The sequence below is a fragment of the Triticum urartu genome, chromosome 7 (genome assembly GCF_003073215.2).
Source record: "Triticum urartu cultivar G1812 chromosome 7, Tu2.1, whole genome shotgun sequence".
Classification (NCBI taxonomy): Eukaryota; Viridiplantae; Streptophyta; class Magnoliopsida; order Poales; family Poaceae; genus Triticum; species Triticum urartu.
The window spans coordinates 341,133,704-341,153,896 of record NC_053028.1 but is presented as its reverse complement, the minus strand read 5'-3'; the positions used below and the strand labels follow the sequence as shown (position 1 = coordinate 341,153,896).

The 20,193-nt window shown below is 46.2% G+C and overlaps 1 protein-coding gene across 1 annotated transcript; it reads right to left on the bottom strand.

Moving 5' to 3' along the window:
- Positions 1 to 2,091: 2,091 nt before the first annotated feature.
- On the bottom strand, positions 2,092 to 19,575 carry LOC125518356 (DNA polymerase I A, chloroplastic-like). The gene is made up of 12 exons (XM_048683231.1): positions 19,371 to 19,575; positions 18,080 to 18,797; positions 11,126 to 11,323; positions 9,938 to 10,605; positions 8,764 to 9,193; positions 8,219 to 8,314; positions 5,493 to 5,585; positions 5,204 to 5,398; positions 4,355 to 4,447; positions 3,281 to 3,493; positions 3,089 to 3,178; positions 2,092 to 2,762 (listed from the first exon to the last, which is right to left on the bottom strand). The coding sequence occupies exons 1-12, from the start codon at positions 19,475 to 19,477 to the stop codon at positions 2,601 to 2,603; spliced, it is 3,063 nt and encodes a 1,020-aa protein (XP_048539188.1). The 5' UTR covers positions 19,478 to 19,575; the 3' UTR covers positions 2,092 to 2,600.
- Positions 19,576 to 20,193: the final 618 nt, after the last annotated feature.

Here is a 20,193-nt window from a genome sequence, read left to right as displayed (position 1 = left end):
TTGATCTCTTCAGAACATGGATGCATTTTCACTTCTAAGTTCTGGGACTCCTTCTAGAAGGCCATGGGCACCAACATTCGCTTCAGCACGGCTTTTCATCCGCAAACAAGTGGCCAAGTCGAGCGAGTCAATCAAATCCTCGAAGACATGCTCAGAGCTTGTGTCATCTCTTTCGGTATGAAGTGGGAAGATTGTCTCCCATATGCCGAGTTCTCATACAACAACAGCTTCCAAGCAAGTTCGGGCAAGGCCCCATTCGAAATTCTTTATGGCAGAAAGTGGTGTACTCCTCTCAATTGGCCCAAGACTGGTGAAAGCCAACTTCTTGGCAACGACTTGATCACAGAAGCTGAAGAAATGTGTAAAGTCAACAGTGAAAATCTCAAAGACGCGCAATCGCGCCAGAAGAGTTATTATGATAGCAAGCACCATGACTTGGCTTTCGAGATCGGAGACCATGTATACCTCCGCGTCTCTCCAATGAAAGGCACTCGGCGCTTCGGTATCAAAAGGAAGCTTGCCCCGAGATACGTGGGTCATTTCAAGATCATTGACAAAAGAGGCGACCTCTCCTATCAACTCGAGCTCCCATCCAACTTCGCAAATGTGCATGATGTGTTTTACGTGTCACAGCCTCGCAAGTGCTTCAAGACGCCTTAGTGTACTATCAACTTTGAAGAGATTGATCTCCAAGAAGATTTTTCTTATCATGAGCATCCCATTGCCATTCTTGAAGAAACCGAGCGCAAAACTCACAACAAGCCAATCAAATTTCTGAAAGTTAAGTGGTCTCACCATTCCGACCGAGAAGCCACCTGGGAGCGCGAGGATCACCTCCGTTCTGAATATCCGGAGTTCTTTCAGTCCTAAATCTCGGGTCGGGATCCTCTTGTAGTGGTGGAGAGTTGTAACGCCCCGGATGTAACATTCCATAATTGTAACTCCAACTCTTGCATTTCCGGCTATGTGATATATTATTTTCCTCCGTGGTTGGGTTTTGTCTTCGTATTGCATTTTGTTCATGTCATGCATTTCATCTCATGTCATCATGTGCATCTCCTTTGCATTCGTCTTCGTCTCATGCATCCAGACATTTTCCCCGTTGTCCGTTTCGAAATCCGACACTCACACATGCACCCGTTGCACCCCTCAGATCTCGTTTCGTGAGCGGGATAAAAAAAGTTCTCGGAATGGGCCGAGATTTTTCGAGTGGCCTTGGTATATCACCGATAGGCCGCCTGTCAAATTTCGTTCCATTTGGAGGTCATTTGATGCTCCAACGGTTAACCGGGTAACCGCAAAAACTCCTCTCTCATTGCAGCCCAACACCCCTCCACAACAGCCCACTAGCCCATCTAAACCCCCACCATGCTCTCCGTTGTTGGATAATGATCGTGTGGGCGTAAACCGTACCTCATTTGGACTCTCCTAACTCCCCTTGCCTATAAAAAAGACCCTCTCCCCCGAAAATTCGGAGCAAAACCCTAGCCTCGCTCCTCCCGCGCCGCCGGACGTGTCCGACCTCGCTGGACACAACCGCACCGCCGTCCCGCCGTCCCGCGCCAATCAGGGCGCGACATGTCAGCAACCGCCGCCGCCCACCGCACCGGCCCGCCCGAGCCCGGGTTGGGCCCTCCGAGCCCGAGGCGCCCGCCATCGCCTGAGCACGCCGCTGCCCGCGCCCGCTCGCCACCGCCCGCGTCCCCGCGCCACCGCCCTTCTTCGCCACTGGACGCCGCCGCCCTTCGCCGCCCCGCCAAGCTCCACCACTGCCCGCGCCAGATCCGGCCGGATCCAGCCTGGACCCGCCGACTCCGGTCACCCCCACCTCGCCGGCCACCTCTCCTTCCTCTCCATCGTCTTCTCCGGCAACTACTCCGGCGAACCTCGAAGTCCGCGCCGAAACACTAGACCCGGAGGGTAAAATTCTGCCAAGCGAAATATCTCATCTCATGTGCCTATGTTTACAACACCGACCAGGCCGAAGCCTTATCGCCACCAGATTAGGCACCTGAGATCCACAGCTAGATGGACGGAAAACTTGGTCAGACAATGGTGAAATAGGTAAAATGTTGAGTTGAAACGGCAAAATGGATCACAAACCACTGTCTAAATTGATTCCTGGAGAAATTTATATCAAATTCCAGCGTTTGCCAGCAGACCAGAACTGGGAATAAATGAGCAATTCCCTCAGACCAACATGAATAAACACCGCAGCAGAGTTAGGCCTCACTGGAATGCAATAGGTCACTGAAGTAGTTAAACCTCAACAACAACACGCACAACAGCTGCCCTGTCATACGATTAACTTATCTGAACCTCATCAGATCCTATTGAGCGCTGGAGACCAAAAGATCCTATTAAACTCTGGAGACTAATACAATCGACGTACTAGATTTCTGCTACTCCCTCCTATCCATATTAATTGTCGCTGATTTAGTACAAAGACAATGAATATGGACCGGAGGGAGTCCTATGCATTGCAACTCCTTCGTGCCACCACTACCGTTATTCAATGCTTGCACTGCTTCTGCCGCTACTGGAACTGCAATATCTACACCAGCCCAATCCCGCCGTGTCCGTGCATGCGAGAACAACTTCTACTTGGCGTCATACCAACTCTTTCCACACTTGGCGTCAACAGCCAGGTCCACCTTCAGGATGTTGGTTCCATAGAAGGGTTTGGACATGCACTCTGCCACGATGGCCCTGGCTGCTTCAGCAGATTCTGTAGGGCCCTCCAGTATCACTTCATCGTGCACCTGAGAAATGCCGATAAAAAATGTCGTATTAGGCCAGATCTGGGGTTGGAATAGAATACTTTGCAAGGAAACTGACTAGTTAGTTGTTAGTTATAAAGTATTACCTCCGTCCCAAAAAATTTGTCTTGGATTTGTCTAGATACGGATGTATCTAACACTAAAACGTGACTAGATACATCCACATTTAGACAAATCTAAGACAAGAATTTTGGGACGGAGGGAGTATGATGTAACTATCGCATTTTGCCTTTCCCATTTACGTAGTACTTCTTAGTACAAGTCCTACTTTGTTGTCAGAAGAGAAAAACCAAAAAAGTGATATCAACCTGTAATAGGAGTCTCCAACCAAGCTCCTTAAGGCGAGCATTTCTTTCTATCTCAAGCATTGCACACATGGCAACATCTGCTGCACTGCCCTGTTGAATAGAAAATGCATCATTATTTATGATTTTCCAAACAAAGAAAGAAGTCGAGCATCACAGACATTGGGCCATAATCACTTGATCAGTACCAAGTACCTGCACTGGTGCATTTATAGCAGCACGATCAACATGACCTTTTTGACCATGGGGTGCGTGAGTCATGTTAGGAAAGCGGCGTGACCGTCCTAGCAATGTGTATACTTCGCATTTTTCACGAGCAAGCTCTTTCTGCCTCTTTTGCCAAGCTGAAACTTCTTTTCGATCTCTGTACCAGAGTTTGAGTGTATCCCTTGCCTCCTTGACAGACACCTAGTAAGATGGTAAGCTATAAAACCTGAACTGATTGCACCATAGTAATATTTTCTAAGAATATGTTGTTTGTGAAACTGTACCATAGCACTTCTCTAGCACGCTAGTATAGTCAACAAATAGAGCTAATTTCACATATAACTTATAATTCAGTAGAAACAAACAGAGGGTTTGCTGAATAAAAGTTGCTGCGCACAAGATATATATCAGTCTTTGATCTGATTTCCATCCTGGATCAATATTTTCTTGGGTGGTAATTGTTAAGGAGTGTTAGTATTAGGTCTAGGAGTCCTATTAGGCTATGTTTCCTTTCCTTATACCCCAAGTCTTGTGTAATATATATATGCCCCTTGCAGTGGCGGAGCTTGGCCCAATTAGTTGGGCAGGCCCGCTGAAGGAAATACGTATCTGGGCTTATTTTGCATGGCCCAACAGTAGGTATACAATAGAAAAAACTCATGGACTGGGCAGGCCATGGCCCACTCGGCCTTGCTGTAGCTCCGCCACTGGCCCCTTGGGCCTTGCAATACAATCAAGTTGAATCCATAACAGTAATTAATATAACCTATCAAACAGAAGTACTGATCCTGCATATATATTTGTATAAGCATGTGGAGGAATGAAGGCCAAAGGAGAATACATCCTAGGCACAAGAGGCAGGAGGGAGATGAGAAAAGTGCAACATGTTACTCGTAGCTGATGCACATACATATGATAAAGAACAATGTTCAACTGACGCATACATCTGGGTTAAGTGTGTAAGAGATGACCTAATGAAGTTGTTTCCTAAACATACCTGGGTTGGGTTGTTGACACCAACTATCCTAATCAGTTCAAAATGCAGATGATCAGAGTTCATACCTGCCAATCACGGGATAGTCCCTGAGCTGTCTTTCCATATGCAATAGAGAAATTAAGCATTTTAGCCTTCCTTCTCTCAGCACCAAAAGCATCCTGAAATCAAAAGGAAGACATCAAATTTAGTTTCATACAACACAATTCTACAGAGTACAAAGCAAAAGCATCTAATACACAAAAACTGCAAATGCAGAAGATTCATGCTCAATAACAATCTAATTAAATAGTTACTTTGCTGTGAAAGTAGAAAAAAGTAACGCAAGATCCTGTCATGCGTGAGAGGAGTACTGGAGATGCAAGGCCAAAAATATTAAGTGAGAAGAGTGTCCAAAGCAGATAAACAATGAATATGGCATGCTTGGTTTCATGTCTTCATGAACGCCCCATGCCAGAATGAGTGCATCAATCTTGGGTGGAACAGTGACATTTGACAACTTTGTGTAGTGCAGTGGGGCATGCAACAAATTTCGCGGAACGACACCATTCTAAATGCTAACTTCACAGATCCAAAAGGTATGCAATCATCCTCAACCATTTACAGAAGTGCATGAGTTTGGTCAAGTAAACTGCTAACTACATATAACTGCATTGAAGTGGAACCAACAATTTTTTTTTCGAGAAAATGCAAAGGACCTTTGCATTTCATTGCATTGAAAAGGTAGAGTTTTGATACAATCCTCCTAGGAGGTCAAGTACAAATGAGGATCAGTGACACTAGTGCACGTCCCAAGTGGACGGCAGAATGACGCGAAGGCCGTGGGCACCCGCTCTTGCCTTAAACAGTTCAAATGAAACCAAGCATAGCTTTAAAACATATGCCACTGTCAGAATATTAGTGACAGAGTCAAGTACCTTCAACAATGGCACTGGAGGCTTCTCTTGACCTGGTTGAGGTTGCCACTCAAGAAGTACTTTCTTTTCGTGAACAGCATCACGTACATGCTCGTACATATTCATGGCTGTTCTAGAATGAAAGTCACCACCAGCCTTGAAAGCATCCAGCATGCTTTTACAACTAGTAAGATGGGCTAAGATCCTCAGCTCCAGCTACATGGAAATGTATCTTTCATCAGGGTGAAATAGATTTGGCGATTCCAAGAGACAAAGAAATACTAAGAGCATCATTTGGCATTTAACATACCTGGCCATAATCAGCAACAACAAGAGAGTTCCCTGGAGCTGCAACAAAAGCTTGGCGGATCTTATATCGATCCTTTTCAAGTGCAGGTTGATTCTGCAAGGGAGATTATTCATGCACATTGAGTTTCAAAATAATATTAACGGCACCAATAAGATACTGCAACTAGGGAATGGTACAAATTAGGCGGGAAAGCTGCAACGAAAGCTTGACGGATCTATATTGACTTCAATGAGATAATCTATTCTCATGAGAAAGGAGGGAATGCACATCCAGTACGTACGATGGAGGACTTCCGAGATGCCCTAGCGGATTGTGGACTGGAAGACTTGCGCTACCAAGGTTTCATGCACTTGGTGGAACGTATTAGCCAAATAGTCAATGGGTGGAAGGAGAAGACCTTGTCCATGGGAGGCAAGGAGGTGCTTCTAAAAGCTGTGGCTCAAGCAATCCGAACGTATGCAATGCCGGTCTTTAGGCTCCTGCAAAAAATCTCAAGGGAATCACTGACGCGATCCGTGATACTGGTTGGGTGATGATGAGTTGATGACAACCAACAACTAGGCACTGGTCTGCTTGGTGGGAAATGTGCATACCAAAGGAAAAACGAGGTATGGGATTTTCATGATATTGCTAGTTTCAACCAAGCACTACTTGCTAAGAAATGCTGGAGACTTATTGAATATAATCAGTCCTTGTGTGCGGGGATCTTGAGGCCCGAATATTTCCCTGATGGGAATATTTTGTCAGTTGAACTGAAGAAAGGCTCAACTTATGTCTGGCAAAGCATATGGTCAGGAATCCAAACATTCAAGAAGGGATGCATTTGGAGAGTGGATAATGGGGCCAACATCCACATTTGGGATGACCCATCGATCCCCTCCAGCAGTTCCACGGAAAATAGTAACTGGAAGAGGTGTTAGTCCTGGCTTGGGTCCAGGATAATTTCTGGGATGTCGACTCCAACAGAATCCTCCAGATTCTGCTGCCAGATGGTGAAATGGAGGATTTCGTGGCTTGGCAATTCACAAAGTCGTACACGTTCTCTGTCAGATCGGCCTACCATCTTAAATGGGAGTCGACATACGGAGAAATTCTGAAACAGAATTCAGGGGAGAGCGGATCGCTGCTAAACCCCGTTTGGAAACAGTCACGGAAGTTAAATGTCTCATTGAAGGTGAAGATTTTCATGTGGCGTACGCTTCGTGGTGTGATCCCGTGCCGTGTTGTCCTTGCTGATCGCCACATTGGAACAATTTCCCAATGTCCAATCTGTGAAAAGGCCAAAGAGGATACTAGACATGCATTATTCACCTGCGAGCTAGGAAAGTTTGGAGCAGGCTGGGAGTAACAGACAAGATCAATCAAGCTCTAGAGATCGGTAGAGCTGGCTCAGCTATTCTTGAGAAATTACTGTGCAACTCTGATGCAAACCAGGTATACCTCAGCCAAATACCCATGGCCTCTCTCTATGCTGTTAGATGCTGGTTTTTTGTGGTGGGAAAGGCATCGGTGTGTAAATGGTGAGGAGAGTCAGACTGTGGAAAGGTCAGCATCAGCAATCCAAGCCCTCGCACTGAACTATACGCATGCTGGAAATACTGTAGCACATCCAACAAAGCAGCTTAGATGGACAAAACCTCCACAAGGTATGCAAAAGCTCAATGTCGACTTTGTTGCCACGGAAAACTTCTTCATTGGTCCTACCTAGGATGCCTACATGACTGAAGCGATTGTACTGAAGGATTGGTCCTCTTCAGGCGCAGCACCCATCATTGATGATTGTTTTAATCTTAGGGGTGAGTTCGGTAAGATAGTTTTTGAGCATTGCCCGCGTGAAACAGATCGTTTTGCTGATTCTTTAGCGACCGGGGCCAGGACTTATCCTCCGTCTCTGGCTGGAGAGTCCACCCTCGTCTATTCTTAGCCTATGGTGGATGATGTATCGCTTTTTCATATGAAGTAAAACTAGCCATGAAGGCTTTCCCAAAAGACAATGCAGGTTAATTTCACTATACTAACGCCACTAGTGAATGCTCAAGTTTGAACCTATCATCAGCTCGTGTGCTTTATGAAATTTATAGCATATGTAACTTCGTCCCTAAGTACTTCACACAGTCTCCTTTACATAGCAGTTCACAGAGTCTCCTTTGCATAGCTCGGGAGAAGCAGCAGAGAACGTGCATATACATAACACGCCCATCTAGGATAAGAGCATCTGTGAAACAGCAGCTTTTAGTATCGTACCAAAACAAGCACACTGGTGAGCAGAAGTTGGTAGTGCTTATTTGCATCTTTTATTCTTTCTTGAACACATACTCCCTCCGTTCCAAAAATACTTGAAGTTCTAGGTTTGTCCTAAGTCAAACTTCTTTAAGTTTGGCCATGTATACAAAAATATATTAACATCTACAACATCAAATTTATATAACATGAAATATATTTTATGATGAATCTAATGAAACTAATTAGATGTTGTAGATGTTGGTATATTTTTCAATAAATTTGGTTAAACATAAAGATGCTTGACTTAAGATAAACCTAGAACTTCAAGTATTTTGGAACGGAGTGAGTATTCGATTCTTCTAAAATACACCTATCATTTGTTTGTTTCTAACACTCTTTTCTTGTATACAATACACCTTGCATTTATAACAACTGAGAAGTGGGCTGTTATTATCGGGGAGATGCTGGTTTAAAACAACAAATGAAATGCAAAAGATGCATACCTGCAAATTTGGTATTCGTGCTGATAAGCGCCCTGTCTCAGTGTTGATATTTAGCGAGCAGTGAATGCGCCCTTCCTTGCATGATATATTATCTCCCTATCATGGATAAAATAGTGTTTGACTTAAGAGTAACAATACTCGTGACACTAATACTTCAAGGTTAACTTGACCCCACAAGCAGATGTCAGCACACATAAACCTTTAAACATACTCGAAGAGTCATAGTGTACAAGTAGCATCATGGGAATTTCTCAGAATCCATATGAACCCATTTTGCGCCAAGTAACAAACAGCATTAATCAAGCTTCTAAAATTCATACTTGACGATGCACACGTCACCAACTTTAGCTGCACCCATGCCTCCTCTAAAAAAGGCCGCCATATCACATGATGAGCAAAATAGCCACTCAATGGTTCGCGGAGCACCAGGTAAACAATATTTGAACTGAGCATGTCGCACAGCTTGATTTGCATTGTAAATGCATCCTATAAGTAAAGGTGGGAACGACAGCTCTAGTCGGTATAAATAAGATCAGCAGGCTAACCTGCAGGGGAAGAATGAAGCTGGATATCAACTTGTCGATAGAGGACCTTTCACACAGAGCCGCAATGGCATGGCATGCTTCTGTTCCCTTCTTTCCTCCACCAAACGGTTCATATGCAATTCCATATGATGATGCCGCTTCTATATCCTGCTCGGGAAGTTCTGAACCATTGCTATATTCATCTCGCTCTTGGTCGTCTTCTATTGTGTAAATTTGATCCATGGGTATCTTACCAGACAATATTTTCAATGCATCAATGCTGACTGAAGGCCACCCATTTGGGGCGAACATATCAATTTTCAGATCTTCCACAATACCAGAAAGTTCGATTGTGCGGAACTTCGAAGCCTTCTGGCCCTCTGGAGCTACGTTTTCATCATTTCGCACTTTAAACATTTTACTTTGTGGCCAGGTCTCACCATGTTTATGCCTACCACAAAGATTAGAGAATTTAACAGTCCTAAAAATCATGCACAAGCAATGGCTATTGGCGAGCAGGTACATATTTAAAGAGAGTTCAGTTTACACCTTTTAGGAATTATTATACACAGAATGACTGGCAGGCCCAACCAAATGCAAAGGAAGATCCAGTTTCCAATTCCCCCTTTTGTTGATATGAAGCATTATAAATGACAGAAACAACAAAAAAATCAATCTTATCTTACTTTACCCTAAAATTGGCTCCTAAGGAAAAAACCCAACTAAAAGAAGCAAACACTACAATTATACTAACCATCAGATCAAAATCATTTAAATATTAACTTTGATTCTCAAATACTTGAAATGTTTTGATCATTAGATACATCTTAAGTTGCAAGGATAGAAATTTAACAAAACCACTTATATTCTTTCCTAAAAAGGCATCCTCTATGAATAGAATGTAGAGTTGTAGACTAAGTAATGTAGGAATATTTATACTTCGCAGCAAAGTGTGGGTGGTAATAATATTTAGCATACAATCTATAGCCTGTGTCACACTGTGCATATGAATCACAAAGGGTCAATGCACGCTAACTCAGATCAACACCAGAATTAGTAACATTGCTTTGTTAAGAACCTAAAGATGTCACAAACTATTTAAGATAGAGTATCATAGGAGATGGTATATGGAAATCCAGAAGACCTCCAATGTTGGAACCTTAAATAATAGATCGGCACAAAAAGGCGACAATACCTGTTCTCAATGCCAGCAAAGAAAAGCTGGCGAAGTTGTATATCACTATTCACATTCATGTACTTGGCATCTGGACAATATTCAGATGCCCATTGCCTGAATTTATTTGCAGCCAATTTCCGCTCAGCAGCAGCAGTTTTCTCGATCTCTGAGAGGTAAGCACGATCAACAAGCATTCCCTCTGTTTCCATCTTCACAAGAAGGGAACCAAAGGGACGCCAATACTCTTCATAGAAATCGTACATTGTTCCTCTAGGACAACCATCGAAAATCCATTCTTTTGCTTCAAGCTTGCTTTTCAGGCTTTCATAAATCTTCAGTGTATTGACTGAATCCAATGATGAATAGCAAATCCACATCTTTCTGTCTTCCCTTTGCAGCTTTTCTACTGGTTCAATATATACAATTTTCCCTTCACCTCCGTCTTTTCTAATCTTTTTTGTACCAAAGATTGTTTTCATTGATACCTTTCCAGTTTTAATTAAATCATTTCCAACATCACTCATGACTCTCGGGTCATTTGTAAGTCCTTCGAGTGAATATCCACCATCGGTTCTCCTGTTAGAATCCCAAAGGCGTGCAAGATGCATTGTATCAGCATGAAACCCAGCCACCTTGATTCCATAATTCTCAATGACATGACTATCAAAACTATAGTTATGACAAACCTACATGATGAAGAGAAAAAACAAATGATGGCTTCAACCAACTCAATAAAAAATAAAGGTTGCAATAGTTGATATAACATGAGTGATCTGTAACATGTAATTTTTTTGAGATTGCCACTTGAAATATAGCAGCTTCTAGGCCACAATGGCATCTTAGCAGCAAACTTGTTTTAGGAAGAAGCAAATCAAGGCATGATACCACAAGCAATCAGAAAACAGTATGCACTTGAAATATCCAGTGATACTATATACATTTGTTGTTGGATATGTAGTCTGGTGGTATTTTGCTGTTATATGAAATGCACAAGTATAAAAATAGTGCAATACATCCGATTTGTTTCAACGTAATCCACAACAGTAAATACTGGCACTGGAGTTATAGGTTTGTTGAGGTAAGACGTTACAAAAGAACAGAACTAAAAGGATTACATGAAGAGGCACGAGGAAATGTTACAACACATAAAGGGGAAACAATAGTCAGAGATTACTCCACAATAAATAAGGAGGAACAAAACTGGACCTTCTTGATAGACATGTCCTCGAAGAATGGAGCAAACGCCATCAAGACATCCCTCCCACCGTCTAGCACATCCACCCAAATGCATGTTTTGCCATTTCCAAAATCGGCATGTGCATCCAAATTTCCTGAATAGATGCTAAAGCATATTACTTCTCCATGATCAACCGGTGTCTCTTTTTTTACATCAATATTTGCTACCTGCATAAGATTGTGCTACCCAAAGTCAGAACATTTTAATGAGCTTAGTGTGCATCATGCAATACCATTCCCTGCTTGTCGTGAATAAGCAACATTAGACCATTTGGCGTAAGTGATGAACATATGAGTTCTCTTTTCTTTTTTCTTTTTTCTTTTTTTGCGGGTAGAACATATGAGTTGTCAGCAAAGCTGCTATCCCAGCAGTAACCTACGATCATATGTGCTCCTGCTGTTAGGAACATGCAACGTGTATTCCAATGAGGCCATAGGCCAGTATATATACACAGGTGCAGAAAATATGCAGAAGACCACTTATAGAATGGGGTAAATACAAAAGGCTACATGGCTATATATATATAGTACTCTAACACCCCCCCTCAAACTCATGGTGGATAAACAACACTGAGTTTGGAGAGATAGAAGCCATGCTGTGCTCTAGTCTGGGCCTTCGTAAACAAATCCGCCAACTGTAACTCGGAAGGCACATATTGAAGAGCAATAACCCGATCCTGCACACCAGCGCGCACATAAAAAGCGGCAACACCAATATGCTTGGTGAGCTCATGCTTCACAGGATCGCACGCAATGCTAATAGAACCTGTACTGTCAAACAGTAGAAGAGTAGTGTAGTGACAGAAACACCAAAGTCCTGAAACAACCACCGTAACCAAGTCACCTCTGCCGTCAAAAGAGACATAGCTCGCAACTCAGCCTCCGCACTCGAACGGGAAACTGCAGTCTGTTTCTTCGTCTTCCAGGCAATGAGAGAACCACCAAGAAAAACACAGTAAGCAGAAAGTGAACGGCGATCCAAGGGATCACTAGCCCACATAGCATCCGAATAGACCTGAAGCTGTAATGAGCTGGAGTGAGGAAAGAACAGACAGTGAGAGATCGTGCCACGAAGATATCAGAGAACACGAAGGAGGTGACTGTAGTGAACCGAAGTGGGAGCGGAGACAAACTGACTCAAAATATGGACTGGATAAGAGATATCCGACAAGATGACGATAACGCGTCGGGTAAGACAAGGGGTCACCATCAGTATCACGGAGGTGAACATTGAGCTCCATGGGAGTCTCAATAGTGCAGTCATCATTAAGAGCGGCACAAGCAAGAAGATCCTGGATATACTTTTCCTGGGAAATAAAAAAGCCATGAGATGTAGAAGAGACTTCGATCCCAAGAAAGTAGCAAAGAGGGCCAAGATCAGACATAAGAAATTGCTCACTAAGACGGGCCTTCACAAAGGCAATATGCTCGGGGTCATCACAAGTGATGATCATGTCATCGACATAGAGAAGAAGAGTCCGACCACGAGCTAAGAGGTGGACAAACAATGCTGGATCATGAGCACTGACTGAAAAACCAGCGGCAATTACCACAGAGGCAAAACGCTCAAACCAGGCGCGGGGGGCTTGCTTAAGGCCATAGAGAGAGCGACGAAGACGGCAGACCATGCCAACAGGAACAGAATACCCAGGTGGAGGCTGCATGTAAGGGCGTGTTCGGTAGTTACCCAGGGCTGAAAAATCCTCAAATCCGTCCCCCAACTCGAGTTTCGATCCCGTTCGGTGCGGCAGCTTCTCGTTAAAAGCTAACAACCATGTCACACGAATGATGGGCACGAGAGCACGCACGGACATACACACGAGGAGAGGACCGACAGCGAGTGCCCCACCGACTGCACCGACGGCGAGCGCCCCACCGCGCGAGGAGAGGACGGCGGCGAGCTGTGCGCGCGAGGAGAGGACGGCGGCGAGCTGCTCGCGTGAGGAGAGGACGGCAGCGAGCTGCTCGCGTGAGGAGAGGACGGCGGGGAGCTGTTCTGGCGAGGATAGGACGGCGGCGAGCTGCGCGCGCGAGGAGAGGACGGCGGCGGCTAGGGTTGCGGGAAGGACAAGGGGAATGGAGGGGGCCTGTGGGTATGACGAGGGGGGACGAGTCGCTGGAGGGAGTTGACGAGAGAGAAGCGGTACGCAGGGCTCACTTCGCGGTGGCAGGCACAGGTAATTTCTCTCAACTCCCGCTTCCAGGTGGAGGCTGCATGTAAGGGCGTGTTCGGTAGTTACCCAGGGCTGAAAAATCCTCAAATCCGTCCCCCAACTCGAGTTTCGATCCCGTTCGGTGCGGCAGCTTCTCGTTAAAAGCTAACAACCATGTCACACGAATGACGGGCACGAGAGCACGCACGGACATACACACGAGGAGAGGACCGACAGCGAGTGCCCCACCGACGGCACCGACGGCGAGCGCCCCACCGCGCGAGGAGAGGACGGCGGCGAGCTGTGCGCGCGAGGAGAGGACGGCGGCGAGCTGCTCGCGTGAGGAGAGGACGGCAGCGAGCTGCTCGCGTGAGGAGAGGACGGCGGGGAGCTGTTCTGGCGAGGATAGGACGGCGGCGAGCTGCGCGCGCGAGGAGAGGACGACGGCGGCTAGGGTTGCGGGAAGGACAAGGGGAATGGAGGGGGCCTGTGGGTATGACGAGGGGGGACGAGTCGCTGGAGGGAGTTGACGAGAGAGAAGCGGTACGCAGGGCTCACTTCGCGGTGGCAGGCACAGGTAATTTCTCTCAACTCCCGCTTCCCAGTTTCCTTGGAGCTAGCTTTTCCCGGCTCCGCGACTCCGTCGATTTTGCACGTAGTCCAGAGCCAGCTTCTCGGCCCAATAACCAGGATTGGAACCGTTCGGCTGGACTCTGAGGCTGGATACGAGGATTTCAGAAGCCAGAGGGCTCCCGAACACGCCCTAAACCTCCTCACGTAGCTCACCATTAAGAAAGGCATTCTTAACATCAAGCTGAGACACAGACCAGTGACGAACAAAGGCCACGGCAAGAAGTGTGCGAATAGTGGTCATATGGGCCACAGGAGCAAAAGTCTCATCGTAATCATGACCTTGCTCCTGCTGAAAGCCACGAGCCACAAGACGAGCTTTGTAGCACTCAAGAGAACCATCAGAGCGAGTCTTAACCTTGTAAACCCACTTACAAGTGATTGGACGAACACCAGGAGGAAGAGAAACAAGGTCCCACATGCCAGTGCGCTCAAGAGTAGCATGCTCCTCTGCCATCGCAAACTGCCATTCGGGATGAACGACAGCTTGACGATAAGAAGTCGACTCAAGAACAGCAGCACCAACGCTTGGAAAACCAAGGCAATCAACAAGCGGAAGCGGAAGCGGACAAGGACGCAATCCATAAGTAGGCTGAGAGGAGGAAGATTGCACATCAAAAGTAGATGGCTCATCAGTAGATGCATCCACAACATGTGGGCGACGAGTATAATACTAAGGAAAAGATGGAAGAATACGAGGAGGAATCGCCGAGGTAGACTCAGGGATTTAGACGAAGAAGTCACTGGGGATGAAGGTGCAGAATCCTGTGACAAGCGAGGTGAGGAAACCATAGGAGAAGGTGGCATCGGATCTGCAATAGTGGGAAAAGCGGGGGCAACGGGACGGATGGACAGGGGCTCACCGGAAGTGATAGGTGTGTCAGGAAAAGTGAGGAAAGATATATCCTCCACTGAAAAGGTCGAGGAAGATGGATGCGGGTAGAAGGGATGAGACTCATCAAAAGTAACATCCCGAGAAATACGCATTCGACGAGCGACAGGATCCCAACAACGATATCCCTTATGCTCATCACTATAGCCTAAAAAGACACTCAATAGACTAAGCGGACAGTTTGGTGTGTTCATGAAGGGCTAGAAGAACATGGCAAACACAACCAAACAAACGAAGCGTCGAGTAATCAGGAGAACGATCAAAGAGACGCTCGAAAGGAACGCCGCCCTGCAAAGCAGTGGACGGCTGAAGGTTGATAAGATAAGTGGTAGTAGAAACAGCCTCAGCCCAAAAGTGAGGTGGAAGAGAGGCGGCGATCATCAACGCACGAGCCATCTCAAGAAAGTGACGATGCTTGTGCTCAACCACGCCATTCTGAGCATGAGCACCAGAACAAGAGAACCGAGCAAGAGTACCTTGCTCGGCAAGAACACCACACAACATCTTGGAGATATACTCTCCAGCAGAGTCAGCACGGAACACACGAATAGGCTTAAAGAACTGAGTGTGAACCATGGCAGCAAAACGCTTATAGATGGATAATACCTCACTACGAGAAGACATAAAATATATCCATGTGTGTCGAGAGAAATCATCTATGAAGATGATATAGTAGTGATGACCTCCCTTCGAGGCAAATGGAGCTGGACCCCAAACATCAAAGTGAACAAGGTCGCAAGGATGCCGAGACACAGTCTCGCTATGAGGATAAGGTAACTGGATCTGTTTACCAAGCCGGCAACCCTGACAGTCTAAAGACACACCGCCAGAGACGGATCCATGAAGGCCACGTCGAACTGAAGATGAGACGAGAGCCACACAAATGACCAAGGCGATGATGCCACTGCTGAAAAGAGCTAGTAGACAAGGCAACAGAGGCGGAGAGACTGGCGGCGGTAGCAGCGGAGGGAAGGTGAAGCCAGTCAAGCTCCCAGAGACCATGCGAGTCATGGCGTCGGGGGCCAGCACCAAGGAGAGCACCAGTGTGACGGTCCAGAACAGAACATGAGTCAAAGTCTAGAATGACCCGACAACCAGAGTCAACAATCTGACCACTAGAAAGAAGGTGCATGGTAAGTCGAGGAATATGGGCAACATCAGGAACATGAAAAGTTGAGGTGCTAAGAGTGCCTCAACCATTAACCGGGAGGGCGGTACCATCGACAGTAAGAACATGAACAGGAGAATCAAGAGCACAAACAGAAGACAAAGTGGATGAATCATGAGTCATATGAAAAGATGCTCCGGTATCAAGAATCCATGGAAATGTACCTGACTGTGTAGAAGGTGGTCTCTCAATGCCAGAAGAGTCGATAGCAGAACTAGCAGAACATGTCGATGAAGAACCGGAAGATGGAGCTAGCAGGCATCGAAGTCGCACAATCTCCTGCTCAACTGAAGAGGTCGACGTAGATGCACCCGAGAATAGAGAGCCAGAGGTACTCGGCAGGGCGTGAAGTCGCGCAATCTCCTCCTTAGTGAAGGACAGAGCTGAAGTAGTCGATGCAGTAACACCGGGAGAGGGGCGGCCACCACCACCTATGGAAGCCGCTAAATGAGGCGGTGTAGCATGACCACCAGCGTCCGCAAAGGCCGGTGAAGGAGACAAGGCTATATGCAGACAAGCACCAAGCCAAAGGAAGACGCGTGTGCGAGACGCGGTCGATGGAGTCATATGCACCAGCACAGCCGATGTAAGTCGCGAGAGGAGTCGATGTAGAGCGACAATCACCATGTTCGGAGGTTGCAGGAGGAGCCACAGAAGAGTGACCAGCACATCCTGCGGAAGTCGCCTCAAGGGACGACTGTATAGACAGACGAGCACCAAGAACCGAGGAAAGGCACATGTGCGAGACGGGGTTAGTGTAGGGAACACCGAAAACACCATCTGAAATCATCGAACAGCGGACGAGAGACACCATGATTTATTTATTTATTTAGCAGAACGAAGCAAAGCTTCAGCCGAGCGACACCAGGAAGAAGCACCAGCACACAGGACTGGCAAGATCCAGTGGGTGGCAGCGGAATCCGGTGGCGGCACGAATCAATTCGAACAGAGGGCGGCCGAATCGAGCCCGCGGGGGCAGTGGTTGTCACGGGAGAGAGGCCACGAGAGGTAGCGGCCTTCACGGGAGAGCGTCGTGGAAGCAGCCTGAAGAAGCCTCGAGCGACGCAGGCGAGGATCAAACAGTAGCTGGAACCAGGATCTTCATGTGGGAAAGCAGCAGCAAGTGGACGACTTGTGCAGGCACATGTCACATGCAGGAACACCATGTGCAGGCGAGGAAGCACACATCACGACGGGCAGCTCCGGCTGATCTCATGAGTCATGATCGGATGAAGCGCCTGCCCTCGCACAGATGGAGCAGCAATCCCGCGCGCACTAACGGGGCTGTCAGGCGCGGATGCGTCCAGCGAGAGGCAGATCGAGACCTGCGGGCGTGGCTGGGTGGGTAAAAGTGCCAACGGATCGGGAGTAGAGCAGTGGCAGCGGAGAAAGCTGCACGCGGGGTAGGCAGCAGCCAAGCGCAGCGTCGGCGCCTAGGCAGGAGTGGCGGACGGCGTGGAGCAGGGCAGCCGGAGAGAGGAACGCGGCGGCGGGATTGGATCTTAGCACGAGTTGCGCGTGCGGAAAAAAAATAACCTAAAGCTCTAATACCATGTTAGGAATATGCAACTTGTATTCCAATGTGGCCATAGGCCAGTATATATACATGTACAAGTGCAGGAAATATGCAGAAGACCCCTTATAGAATGGGGTAAATACAAAAGGCTACATGGCTATATATATAGTACTCTTAACACCTGCAACCATGAGAATCCAATACTTACTGCTTATAATGTATCTATTTTAACATTCTTCATAACATTTGGAGGAGATTTTATCGACTTAGCTTAAATTCATAATGGAGGGACACAAACCAAACATCAACCATTTCTTGAGGCAAAGGCCATTTGGGGACCATAGCCCATCAGAAATCAACTTCTAGTGATAAATATGTAGAGTGGACAAAACATATGCAATCCATGAAACATCGCTGTAAAGAGACATTATTCCGCTAGAGAAATTTATTGCCCAGCTGCCAATTATTACTTTATATGCATCTAATGGTGGCTGATAACGAATATAGCATAATCATTCTAGAGAAATAAATAATTGAAGCAGGGCTTTAGTTAAATATAGAATACCTCTGTGTCGCATGCATGAACAAAGCTTTTGTACTTTGTAGTAAGCAATCGAACAACATTCTCAGCTGAGTTGATATTGTCAACAACCAAAACTTCGTCATAGATGCCAGCAAGGGCCTTCCGTGTGCTTTTAGACTCATTGGTCAAGGATATTTTTTCTGGGGAAGATGGAGCCACCTTTTTGGCAAAAAGTTTGTGTTTATTCTCATACCCAACATTAGCATTGCCATCAAATTCTGAAGTTGCCTCCGTATTTGAGAAATTAGGCAGAGGGGCTTCCATGGATGACCAATCATGCAAAGAAATCTCCCCCTTAGAGCTACTAGGCATGCTCGATAGTTTGTTGTGATTGTTAACAACACTCGTTGGGGTCGACACAGCATGGGCAAACCGATTTGTCAAACTACACTTGACCAAATCTGTATTGGCATATCTATTCACAGTTGATTTAGATGGCACTCTTTCTCTTGGATTGTTATACATGGAAGGATAGGTTGAACCCGAGGGTTGTTCATGATTTAGATCTTCAGCCCTTAGAGGAGTGGCTCCATTGTGGATGTTATTGCTGACACCGTTGGTGGTTCTGAGATAAAACATCTTCCTGCTCTCATTCATCCATTCTTGTTTGCTACTTTGCACATTAAAGTTGGCATAAAATCCAAGCCTGAAATCCCCGCTTTCTCTAATTCCAATGTCTGAACTATTGGAATAGTGTTGCCTGTCAGCCAGAAACATTTGGAAAATTAGATTTTATAGGACTGAAATTCTTAACTATGATAAGAAGAGAGGAAAAAAAAGCGAACATTACATCTGAAACTAATAAGTTGTCAAATGGGCATTATGGACTGTTCGGAATAAATTGAGTATTGGGCACGTTATGATTAATCATCCTGCTGATTGCATCTTCAAAACCGTCTTCTTTCAGCTATGGCAGCCATTGGACAAGAGAAAGGACAGGGCGGCGTCGAAGGTGGCTCTTATTCATGCCCACCCGACCCCAAGAAGCGAACAACTGACGGCCTTTGCTGGTTCCTCATCATGGGGCTTTATATAATACGTATGTATAAAAAACAATCTGTTGACATCCAATGCAGAGATATATGGCCTAGCGAATAGCAGCTGCGCATAATCACATAGCCACCTACCCATGAACCAAAGAAAACATCACCTTCTGCGGTCACGAACAACAATAAATTTAATTTCGGTATCTATCCTTTTCACCTTTCTGGAAACGAGCAGGCAGGCAACCAACCAAAGCGAAAACCTCATTAATCCGGCAACAGGGAGCTACCTTGTTCGGCGGGGAAGGGCCGGAGGAACCGGCCGACGGTGGCGGAAGGGCGAGCAGGGGCACCGCGCCCGGAGATGGCCGGACACCGGCGCCGCCGCCGCCGCCATGGAGCCCACGAAGCGCCTCAGCTTGGAAAACACCGTCGTCCCGCGACGGAGAGGGGAAAGGGCGCAGGAAGGTTCGCACAGCAGTGGACCGAGGGTTTAAGCTGCTGGACCCTCAACGTACCAGAGCTATATGTCGCCTAGTGCGACGCTCCGTTCCGTCTCGCCTGAATGTGTTTCGTCTTCGAGCGTCACTAGGCTGGCCCATTATGGTTTTGCTTCGTGCGTTCGGTCGTCCGGCATGGTCGATGCGCTCAGCCAAACCTAAACGGCGCCCTGCTGGGGCAACTAGTTGACGAGCCTTCCTTCGGAAGGCTAATAATAATGTAGGCTGAGAGCATGTTATTTGGCATGCTCTCAGCCGTCGTCATGTGTCGTGTTTTAGATACTTTCTTTGGTTTTTAATTTTTTTCGCATGTGTTTTGAGTGTTTTAGAAGAAAAAAAATTGAGTTATTTTAACTTTTCGATTTTTCATCGGTCTTTCTTAATTTTTTAAAAAATATATAAAATAAATTTGCGCGATAAATGTAATTTTTTTTCTTTCACGAGAGGCATGTTTTTGCTACCGCGAGAGACATGGTCATGGCTCTCGAAAACAGGAAAAACTGCGTTTTTATTTTCTTTTCTTTCATGAGAAGCAAGGTTTTGCTTCCGCAAGAGGCACGGTTTTACTTCCGCGAAAAGCATAGCCGTGCCTCTTGAAAACGGAAAAAAACAT